General features: G+C 47.4%; 5 protein-coding genes across 5 annotated transcripts; 3 read left to right on the top strand and 2 right to left on the bottom strand.

The window, feature by feature from the left end:
- The first annotated feature begins 932 nt into the window (after window positions 1–932).
- Window positions 933–2,393, top strand: BDW70DRAFT_46681 (class I SAM-dependent methyltransferase). The gene has a single exon (XM_073744071.1). The coding sequence runs from the start codon at window positions 1,324–1,326 to the stop codon at window positions 2,305–2,307; it is 984 nt and encodes a 327-aa protein (XP_073590551.1). The 5' UTR covers window positions 933–1,323; the 3' UTR covers window positions 2,308–2,393.
- A 443-nt stretch (window positions 2,394–2,836) lies between these two features.
- On the top strand, window positions 2,837–5,911 carry BDW70DRAFT_46677 (uncharacterized protein). Its single transcript, XM_073744070.1, has 3 exons — window positions 2,837–3,014; window positions 3,061–3,719; window positions 3,766–5,911. Exons 1-3 carry the CDS (start codon window positions 2,961–2,963, stop codon window positions 5,765–5,767), a joined length of 2,715 nt encoding a protein of 904 aa, XP_073590550.1. The 5' UTR covers window positions 2,837–2,960; the 3' UTR covers window positions 5,768–5,911.
- On the bottom strand, window positions 5,803–6,592 carry BDW70DRAFT_46624 (uncharacterized protein). The gene is made up of 3 exons (XM_073744069.1): window positions 6,421–6,592; window positions 6,096–6,361; window positions 5,803–6,047 (listed from the first exon to the last, which is right to left on the bottom strand). Exons 2-3 carry the CDS (start codon window positions 6,300–6,302, stop codon window positions 5,838–5,840), a joined length of 417 nt encoding a protein of 138 aa, XP_073590549.1. The 5' UTR covers window positions 6,303–6,361; window positions 6,421–6,592; the 3' UTR covers window positions 5,803–5,837.
- Window positions 6,593–6,695: 103 nt separating this feature from the next.
- On the top strand, window positions 6,696–9,371 carry BDW70DRAFT_145998 (uncharacterized protein). Its single transcript, XM_073738523.1, has 5 exons — window positions 6,696–7,005; window positions 7,097–7,781; window positions 7,847–8,065; window positions 8,117–9,047; window positions 9,092–9,371. Exons 2-4 carry the CDS (start codon window positions 7,373–7,375, stop codon window positions 8,770–8,772), a joined length of 1,284 nt encoding a protein of 427 aa, XP_073590548.1. The 5' UTR covers window positions 6,696–7,005; window positions 7,097–7,372; the 3' UTR covers window positions 8,773–9,047; window positions 9,092–9,371.
- A 133-nt stretch (window positions 9,372–9,504) lies between these two features.
- Window positions 9,505–10,098, bottom strand: BDW70DRAFT_145996 (uncharacterized protein). Its single transcript, XM_073738522.1, has one exon. It carries the CDS (start codon window positions 9,931–9,933, stop codon window positions 9,640–9,642), a length of 294 nt encoding a protein of 97 aa, XP_073590547.1. The 5' UTR covers window positions 9,934–10,098; the 3' UTR covers window positions 9,505–9,639.
- Between the last annotated feature and the right edge of the window lie 68 nt (window positions 10,099–10,166).

Raw genomic sequence — 10,166 nt, 5'->3', positions numbered from 1 at the left:
GGGGGGGGGGGGGGGGGGGGGGGGGGGGGGGTTAGGCAAATGCATAATTTTCAACTGAGCGTGAACGGCTGAATGTACCTGTGCACCAGAAACTTATGGCAAGGCTGAGTGTCTTATTCTATACTTTTGGCTTCGTATTAGCTGTTCTACAACCAGAATGATCTAGCCTGGGCGATCTAGCGCTTCCAGAGGTCCAGCACCATTGAAGCCCCTTTCGCTGCGTAGGTAATATCACATCTCACCAGTCACGAATAACAATGTGAATCTGACCCTAATCGAAAAAGGGCAGCATTATCGAGTTTGGTCCATCCAACCCCACACTGGCCCACGTCACGTTATGAACAGAATCAAGAGGTGTGAAACATTTCTGCATTCATAGCGGGACATGTAACGTAGCTCTCGTAGGTCAGCCATTAATGGCTGGGTATGCACGGTGAGGTCTGTTAATTGGAACTAGACATAGGTTATGCTTTTTATTCGCTTATTCTCAGTTCCTTCACTAATGCATACTCTTAGCACAAGTGCTAAGAGTATGCATTAGCGCAAGAATTGAACCAAAGAAGTTATAGCCGCCAAGCCACCATTGTCATCCTCATATGAAACAAAGATAGCAGCAAGCCCGGGCTCTTCTCGGAGCTCCTATAACGGTTAGCTTACATTAATGCAGCCTCACTTGTGGTCTATTGGATGCTCAAAGTTGACTGTTTTGTTCCTATCAAACCAACAGACAGCTACAAGCTCAGTGTCCATAAGAACGAAAGCTGGATGGTCCAGCTACAGTCACTCTTGGCCCCTTCATCCAGCTTTCTACCCGCCTGCCGAGTCTGTGCTGTGGCCAATTGTGGCTGCTCGTCATCTCGATTTCTTTGGCTGCGCGCTCTCTGGCATTCTGTCATTCTCTGTTTCTCCTTCTCCTCACGGCCATTATCCACCACGACGACCGCTATTTTCAGGTCTTGCTGCTGACGACTGTTGATGATACCTCATCACTCCATTCTCGCGACGAGGCTCTTGGATCGACTCAGTCGGCGATCTATAATCGACACCCCCGGTGTTTGCTTATCCATTTCTGGCTTGAATTCCACGGCCATTATTTCTTCGAGAACTCGACTCTGCCACTCCTCTACTTTCTCACCAGTCATTTATTGAATTCTTTCGCGAACTGCTGGTCTCTGGCTTCCTGACTAATCTATAATTAAAACGTGCCTTCCTTCATCTTGCTCTCTGCTGCTGAACTGCCCGCAGAGTGCACCCCATGATCATAGCAGTTACCACTCTCCAACGTCCAGTGAGATAAGTCGGTCAAGGCAAGGTTCAGATTCCATGGACTCTCAGCATGACCCCGAGAGAGAACTAGTGGCGAGAAAGTCGGCAGTTGATGGCACGTGGAGTAGCTTCCCTGCGCAAGGCCTACCTCCTCATGAAGAGAACGGACGCCACTACCATGGCTCTTGCAATGGGATGTATTTCCTTCCATGCGACGAACGAGAACAAGACCGTCTTGACTTCTTCCACAAACTTTTCCTGGTAGCTCGGAACAATCACTTACTCTACGCACCGATGTTTGAACCAGGCACGAAGAGGGAACGATTCCTCGACCTAGGCTGCGGGACTGGCATCTGGGCGATCGAACTTGCGGAGAAACACCCCGAGATTCTTGTCGCTGGCGTCGATCTGTCTCCTATTCAACCCCCAAACCATCCAAAGAACTGTAAATTCTACGCTCCCTTCGATTTCGAGGCGCCATGGGAGATGGATGAGGATTACTGGGATTTTATTCACCTCCAAATGGGCGCCGGTAGCGTTCTACACTGGCCGAACCTATATGGGAGGGTCTTCAACCATCTTCGCCCGGGCGGCTGGTTCGAACAGATTGAAATTGATTTTGAACCTCGCTGTGAGAATCAGTCACTGGATGGAACCCGTCTGCGAGAGTGGTACCAACGTTTAAAGGATGCAACAGCGCAAACCATGCGACCAATCGCTTATGACCCTCGCGTTACGAAGGAGGAGCTAAAGAAGGCTGGTTTTATAAATGTTAACCATCAATGGGTGGGACTCCCACTTAACACATGGCTCGACGACGAACATGAGAATAATGTGGCGCAATGGTATAACCTGGCTTTCTTAGAAAGTATTGATATCATGAGTCTGGCACCCTTTAGCCGCGTCTTGGGCTGGAAGCGCGAAGATATCTCGCGGTTTGCTAAGAGAGCCAAAAACGAGGCATCCAACAAAGATATCCATGCCTTCAATGTCCTACACATCATCTACGCACAGAAACCGGACTCGGGGTCATCCAGTTAGCTGGGTCAACGAAAAGTAACTAGAGCGCATTACGAAATGGAGGAATACTGCTGTATTGGTATTTATTTACTGATATGCTAGTACATGCCTATTAACGGCTTCCCAAGCAATGATCTGTGCCTTTCTTCTTTAATCTTAGTATAGACTCTTCGCGGTCTCGAATTTTTTTTTTGTTTACCGGCACGTCCCTATCCCTTTGCTAGTATCCATTCGGGGCGGTCATCTTCCAAGGCGCTTTTCTCGGGATCTCTTAATCATCAGTCATGGTCGTGATAGCGCGTGCTCCGTGGTTTCCTACGTAGTCCGAGAGGGTGTGTGGGGATTGTCAAAAGGTAGGCACGGAACGATTGTAGGCGTCGAAATCGGGGAGGTGCCGGGTGGGTGATGTCGGGGGAAAAACAATAACGCCCGCACTATGCTGCTTTGGGGAAGCTTTGGGAGGAAGAGGGGACAACCAGTATATTAGTCGGAACTTAGCTCTCTAGGGAGGGGTAGCCCTTCTTGGCCGAGTGGGAAGTCCGACAAGGGGGGCTAGGCTCGGCGTGGTTCAGGGAGCTGTGAACCCTTTGAATTGGCAGCAGTACCCTCCCTGTCCACCATCACTTACCCATCACAATCTTACGACTGACCCTCATTGCGGCTCTTCAGCAACAATGCACGGGCTTATACAGAGTTCTACAATGAGTCTACCTGATCTACTTCAAAATGTAAGCCTGGATCGTTGCCCTGACTGGATGATGGCTAACAAAGCAGGCCACTGACTTCATTATCCTTCACAAGGACCATCTCCCTGACGGTGCTCATGATCAACTATTACGGACATTTAGTCAAGCACGCTTGTCCCCCCGCAATATACGAAACCCGAAAGCCCTGAAAACGCCGAAGAAAACACAAAAACCAAAAAACCCCAAGCAGTCCACGAAACCTAAGTCCCAAGAATTTCAAGAACGCATTAACCGCGCCCGAGAATTCATATCACAGAAAAGACAAATTGATGTTATACCTTCACCTGATCTAGTCGCGCTTATTAAGGACCTTGATGCGTTCCCACTCAAATTCTGGAATGTTATACAGATGGGCTCAAGTTGGGATGGTAATCTCATGCGACATCTGTATCAGCGAAACAGGCAGAGTAATACGATGAGCGTGATTTACCGAGCTTTTACTACAACTGCGACTTTCTTACTGGTTAAAAGAACCATGAGGGAATTTGAAGTGACAAACTTTACTCCCCGCGTCGAATGTCACTGCTGCACATTGATCATGAACGATACAACCGATGTTGTGGCAAGAAGACAGGTGGAGCAGAATCTCAAAGATGACTTTAGAGTCGGGAAACTTTGGCATAGATATGCAGCACATCTAGGCGGATATGGTGCTTTCTTTCTGATGGGAGTTGCCACAACATCCTGGTAGGAACTCTATTTACCTATTCTAGCTACAAACTAACCGTGACAGGTATGAGGATCTTATGAAGGCCCAGGATGATGTGGATTTTATTGCATCTCATTTCAAGACCATAAAGATCCCTGAATTGGCAAGCCAGCTCGGATTACATCATCTTGGCCTTCGAATGCTTAATTCTATTCTGCCAGGGGCTGAGCATCCTGCTTTGGAAAGGGCTGAAAACCCTGTGTTGCCAGAACAAACACAGAAACGAAAGTTTTCAAAGAATAATTTCACAGACAGTGGTAGCGCGCCGCCTCAGACTGGAGATGCCCCATCATCCATGACGTCTTCCGGATGCGTGCAATCGAATCGAAGCTCGGCATTACCTATGCAGGGCTCGTCCACGCAGCATGGAACCGACCGACCCTCTCCCAAACGCGCACGGTACAACCAGACTGCAACATTTGAAGGGAGGGACGATGAGTGTCAGTGGGTTGTTGAGGCACCCAGACAATCTTCGTTGGCCGCCTCGCCTCGTGATTCCATGCTATCGCATGGACTTACATCAAACGTGCCAGGTCAAATAGGCGGCTATCAAAAAGCACCAACAGAGACTCAAAATTCTATGAATTATCGACCGAGTACCACCCAGAAACTCCCTGAACAGCAACCAGGAAGGCAGGCAGCAGGGCAAATCAACCGACAACAGCGCAGCACACATCAAAACCAAGGCTCGCATTCCATAGAGCCTACACTGGAGCAAGCAGTCCCGAAACAACAACTAGAAAAAGGCTCATTTTCTCTTTCCGCACATCAAACTATTGCACCTTCTGCGCTGGGAAATGTCCCCCAAGGACCTCGACCTATTTTACACACAGAAGAGAATAGAAATCAGCGCAGCACAGATCAAGCCCATGACTCACACTCAACTGAGCCCACCCCGAAGCCTGTCCAGGACCCGGCGTCTTCAGCGCGAGAGACTAGCACTACATTTGGCGGACATCAAAAGGAGCTCCAGATGGAGGGTATAACTCACAAGACGCACAGGCCTATTTTTCCGACTTCTAGGTCCATTGCCGAAGCCTCAATGCAAGACGAAGTACAAATACCATCAAGTCCTGCAATGCTAGATCTTTCTCAGCAGGACTCAAGCACTCGGTTTTCAGCCACGCCAATTAGCGATCTGCCCCTAGCACCCAGTCCCTCCCGCGGCAACCGCGAGCGCACAGATGCAACTCACGTATTATCCTCTGCCAGTGGACCAATGCATGATACGCACTTAGCACCGCTTGTTCAAGGCACAGGGACGGGTGATAATTCTTCTTCGCTTCAGAATATCCAAACCAATCAACTATTTTCATTAGACTCTTCGCAGGCATCTCTTCCCTCGGGTAACGGTATCTCACCGGGCATGTCCGGCTATGATGCAGAGCGTAGCATCCAACTGCTGCATGACAATTCAGTATATGACGGTACCTCTGCTGGCATTCTTCCTAATGGATATGACCCGCAACAAGGTCTTTATCCTCTATATGATGGTGTCGCAGACATTTCCGTTGATGGCTATAACTCCCAACTTCAAACAGACATCACAAACCTACTCTTTAGAGGGTATGATCCACAGAATGATCTCCGTCCAATATATGACGGGACATCTGCTGGCACTCTTCCTAATGGTTATGATCCGCAACAAGGTCTTTATCCCCTATATGATGGGTCCGCAGAGATTTCCGTTGATGGCTACAACTCGGAGCAAAGCCGCGAGACAGTACATGGCACTCAATACATGCGTCCCAATGGCTATGATCCTCAACATCGTCTCCGTCAAGTATTACCGGATGATTATAGCTCAATGCTACATACGTCGACCATAGAAACCAATATGCCAGCCCTTGCTTCGAAACAAAAAGGCTCAACCCAAACTACGTCGCGACCACAGAGCCATCTGCAAGCTGGTGACCAAGCACGAGTTGTGGGCTTTTTTGGTGGGTACCATTGTCGCAGTAACACATACGGATATGGCCAAGCAGAAATTCAGTCTTTACCTATAATGACGATCTCAAATAGGTGAACATTTCGGGCTTCAATTCTATCTACATACAGCTGTCTTGATTGAAAAGCTGATCCTCGGTAATAAATTGTCACCCGGGCTTAGGGAATGGTGTGATGAAGATAGCAGTTGAGTTAGAGCTGATAGTAGGCGAGTCTGTGATATAGGCGTAGTGACCTTCAATTACAGGTCCATCAGGTGTCAATACCATTCCCTTGGACAAGGGTACAATATACGTCCGCTTTTCGTTATTAATCAAGGGTATAGATTCGGAGAAATGATTGAGGTTCCAACCCCAGCCCTGTAATATGGTGAGTCATGATGTTTGGAAGCATAGAGACAGCCATACTTTTCCGGGTTCCAATTCTTTCTTTAGATCTGATACCAATTTTGAGAGCAACTCGTCATCCTTCACTTTCTTATTCTCAGAGACAATTTTCCCAAGAGCGTTGTCATCCTCAGAATCTACATCTCCTTGGAACATCTCCATAATCCTTGTTCTTGCTTGCTTGCGAAGGAATTCGGCGGCTTCAGGGAGTTTTTTGATTTCATTCATTTTTTGTTTCGGTAAGTGCAGTCAAGGTAATCGGTCTCCGTGCAGCGGTGGCCACAAATCTAAACCAAGGGGAGAAAGAGAGTTAGTTTATGATCACAGAATAACAAAGTAGAAATACCTGGTTCCGGAACTGAACGGCTGTGACTGAAGCAAGTCATCCTTAGGACTTATAGAGGGGCCTTGGAGGGGGCCCTCAACTTTAGAGATTCGCGATCACTGGGTTTGGGCACTATCACGTGATATGGGCATCCAAATGGTTGTCGGACCATGGGTTCTTCCCCTGCCGGTCTGCATTGTCTTAGTCAGCATGTCATTAGTAACGTATTTGTTAGCCTAGCTTCCCTTGTGCATCCGCACCCCTGAGTACTATGGCTCCTTCACGCTTCCACAAATGGCCCAGGTCACAAGCAATACTATAGGTGCTCCCTTTTGAGGTGTATGACAGCAAAGGCATTCATGAAATCCGTTGAAAAGAATCTACTGACCAACCTTGGAAAAGAAAAAGAGTGCACCGACTGCTGATAGCCAGCACAGCGACCTGATTTGGACACTTATAGTGCGCGGTTACCAGCTTTACCCATCCTGGCACGTGCTTCAATGAGTGTGTCTGAGCATACTGCCGTCTAGTGCCTCCTACCACTCGGGGTCAAGCTTGCTTAGAGCACCCCGGCTGACCTGTAACCACGTCAGTCGACCATCACGGGTAAGTCGATCAGCCCGTATGCGATAATTACTCTGCAAGACCGCACCGAAGAGGTATGAATGATGGTAAAGCAAGTCTAATCTGTCACTAGCTCCACGCCTTGATTTTTCTTTCCGCCTTCGCTTCGGACGCCCGATTCGATCGTGCAAAGGGGTTTTATGGTCATCTCAATGAACTCGGGCACTTTGCATAGCTGCTAACCCTTTGTCTGAAGCTGGAGTGCACCAGCCCTTCCGAGCCCATCTACCCCGCAGTGTCAACAAATCAGAAACCAGGACAGTCCCTCAACCAAAGGGTATTGTGTGCCTTTTAAAACACTTCTAACATTCCCTCCGTCACTTCCTCTATCCATATTCAGCTCCACATTATGGGTCGATCTAAAGGAAAACAACGTTATGTTGCAAAACGACGTAAGCGCAAGTCTCTTACCTGTGCAGAGGCTTGGAAGAAAGTTGAAAAGACCGCCCACAGACTCAGTGTTTCCTGGCATCTAACCGATAATGAAGACAAACGAGTTTCTAAGGCATTTTCGTTACTACAGCGACGACCAGAATCTCGTCAGAAGTATCAACTTTTTCTTTTCGACGTGCGTTTGAAATGTGGCTTACAAGGCGTACGGTTGTGTGCCATTGCCCTCGGAAATGACAATGTTAGAGATATGAACTCTGACCACCGCATGGCGCTCCTTCAAAAACTGGGTGAACACAAAGACCTGTTTGATAATCCATCATTCCCCAGTTTTGCGAATGATACACCAGTAGCAGAAATGTTGAAGGGTAAGTAATTGGTTTTCTTATGCTCTTCTTGCTGTGCAAGAGTTATAATTACTTACTAAACCTAGAGCAACAACCTCATCAAATACCAACCTCTCAAAGTGAAGGCCATAGGTCTTTATTATACTTAACTGAAACCAAGGAAACTGCCTCTCCATCCAACTTCTCTGCCAATAATGGCAACGAGGATCGATCAATATCTTCCATCAAGCATCTATTGAACTCAGGTCCAGTATTCAGCCATGACAATCGCGGTCAGAGTGATAGGGATACTACCGAAGATTACTGTTAGTTTCGCACCTTAACTGCATTTATATATTCTAACTGAGAATTAATAGCTCTCCAGGGAAGTCCAGAAGCCCAAAAGCACACAGGAGCATCTGACCACAACTGCCAGGCAAACCAATACTTCGCAGAAAATCACTCTCGTTTTACGCAAGATGACCGCCAAGACGATTTAGATATTACGAACACCCAGGAGATTTTTGAGCATGCTTCCCTTGACGGCGTCGCTACTGTTTTTGACGGACTCATCTGTGGTGCTATCAGAACAACTTCTTTTTTAGCCAACGGAAAGAGATTCACAAGGGCGTCAGTGACAACCGTATTCCCTCCTTGGGGTGGACCAGTGGACTGTCTACTCAGCCTTGATATTTGCATATCAAGTGTACCGCAACTTGCAATGGCTTTATTCAATGCCACAGTGAAATGGATGGGAAATTCATTCCATATCAGCTTTGAACAAGGAACAACTCTGACTGTTCCCAGCTCAGAGGTCACCCTCAAGGGTGTTGGTGATGCGGCTATCGCCGAAGTATTCGGTTCGGAAATACAGCAGGCGATACAGGAGAGTCGCATTCGCCTCAAGGAGTTGGAAGGAGGTAAACTGATGACAGAATGCGTGTCAATGATAGTCACAGAGAAAGACGCCATTGTTAGCCTATCGCTTGGTCTGGTTCGAGGCTTAGAAATAAAAAAAAAGCTATATACCTAGAATACAAGTCACAAGCAATGAGACGCTTTAAATATCTCGCTCTGTCACCTTCCCCTTTGTAACATAAAGCTTAACACCGTCTTGAGCGACCCCTTGTCCATTCCGCATCTCACGAAGTTCCCTCGTTTTCTCCATTCCTTTTTCATCAATCTCATAAACAGTGACATTGCTTCCTTGCCAGTATACTGTTTGACCTTTCCCAATAATCATTATAACCCGGTTCTCGGGCACGTCACTGAAATCAATGGAGGAATCGAGCTCTTCTGCTTTGAAAGCCTGATGACATTAGATAGGGAAATAAGAAACGACGTCCGACTGACCATTTGAGCTTGGTGATGACTAGATTTTTACAAGAATGGACGATCAAAAGCTCTTTTGTAGGGTAGCTTTGATGCAAAATAACGCAGAGGGGCAGAATGTTCAGTTGTATGTAAGTTGCAGACCTAGTAGAGAAAGAATAGCATGAAGTGTAATCACCATCCTTGCCAAAATGGGTCTCTCGCCATATTTATGTTTGTTGCGCAGGTTAGCCTGTCAGTCAGAGTTATCAATACAAGGAGGGATGGCAGAAGTGAGGCCGATGTGAAATCTAGCAGATGAGGGGCAGTCACGTGTCATCGAAACGGACTCGCCCAACATTGGGCCGTGGTGGGGAAATATATTCGCGCGAGACTGTGCTCCTAAATAAAACTATCTTTTTGAGAACTCTGGAAAAACTCAGTTACGAAGCCCATCTGTTTCATGCAATATTAGTCTACATATGTCAGCAAGCTGGATGGCTTCAAAAAGGCTATTTACTTTGTAATATCATATAATCAAGCTGGACTGCGAAAATATGTGGTCACTTTGGCTTCTTTCTTGCTTGATTCATGGCTGGCATTTCCGCAAGATGAGAGCCTCCATCCCTTTACTAATGATTGATACCAGAAAGCAGACATGGAAATCACTGTACCTCAGAAATTGAACGAGAGTCATGCATAAAGGTAGCATCTCGCCCAGTAGAAGACCTATCGCTATGAACGCCCTTGTCCTGTCCTGGCTCTGGCCCCGGAGGGATCTTATCGCTGTTCTCTGATGGCAAGGTCCGAGAAATTCAAAACGCTGGCCAAGATGGGTTTTCTTCTTTACGGTATCCAAATTCGAAGTACCCGCTGAGTACATATACTAGTAGTCCAGATTGCCTCGAACTTATGTGGGGTTATGCGGTGGGCAAGACTGGTGTGATCGTGATCCTTGGTAGGATGTTCAGTTCTCCAGTTGCCGCAACCAAATCGGTTCGCGGATCGGAGTTCTCATCTTACGCCTGAGACACCGGCCTCTCAAGCGCGAAGTAATCTGAATGGCACGCAAAAACTTACATACATGAGTCCTGTCGTCCCCTCTCGGTGGTGACC

This window comes from Aspergillus foveolatus (assembly GCF_047715535.1).
Source record: "Aspergillus foveolatus strain CBS 279.81 unplaced genomic scaffold BDW70scaffold_219, whole genome shotgun sequence".
NCBI lineage: Eukaryota > Fungi > Ascomycota > Eurotiomycetes > Eurotiales > Aspergillaceae > Aspergillus > Aspergillus foveolatus.
This window is presented reverse-complemented; position numbering and strand designations above follow the sequence as displayed.

Excerpts from the sequence above, each read along its gene's own strand:
- BDW70DRAFT_46681 (XM_073744071.1), top strand. The coding sequence starts at position 1,324 with ATGGACTCTCAGCATGACCCCGAGAGAGAACTAGTGGCGAGAAAGTCG.
- BDW70DRAFT_46677 (XM_073744070.1), top strand. The coding sequence starts at position 2,961 with ATGCACGGGCTTATACAGAGTTCTACAATGAGTCTACCTGATCTACTT. Across the intron at positions 3,015-3,060 it reads TACCTGATCTACTTCAAAAT|GCCACTGACTTCATTATCCT; the intron begins GTAAGCCTGGAT and ends CTAACAAAGCAG. Across the intron at positions 3,720-3,765 it reads GGAGTTGCCACAACATCCTG|GTATGAGGATCTTATGAAGG; the intron begins GTAGGAACTCTA and ends TAACCGTGACAG.
- BDW70DRAFT_46624 (XM_073744069.1), bottom strand. The coding sequence starts at position 6,302 with ATGAATGAAATCAAAAAACTCCCTGAAGCCGCCGAATTCCTTCGCAAG. Across the intron at positions 6,048-6,095 it reads AAGAATTGGAACCCGGAAAA|GGCTGGGGTTGGAACCTCAA; the intron begins GTATGGCTGTCT and ends ACCATATTACAG.
- BDW70DRAFT_145998 (XM_073738523.1), top strand. The coding sequence starts at position 7,373 with ATGGGTCGATCTAAAGGAAAACAACGTTATGTTGCAAAACGACGTAAG. Across the intron at positions 7,782-7,846 it reads AGTAGCAGAAATGTTGAAGG|AGCAACAACCTCATCAAATA; the intron begins GTAAGTAATTGG and ends TACTAAACCTAG. Across the intron at positions 8,066-8,116 it reads GGATACTACCGAAGATTACT|CTCTCCAGGGAAGTCCAGAA; the intron begins GTTAGTTTCGCA and ends GAGAATTAATAG.
- BDW70DRAFT_145996 (XM_073738522.1), bottom strand. The coding sequence starts at position 9,933 with ATGTACTCAGCGGGTACTTCGAATTTGGATACCGTAAAGAAGAAAACC.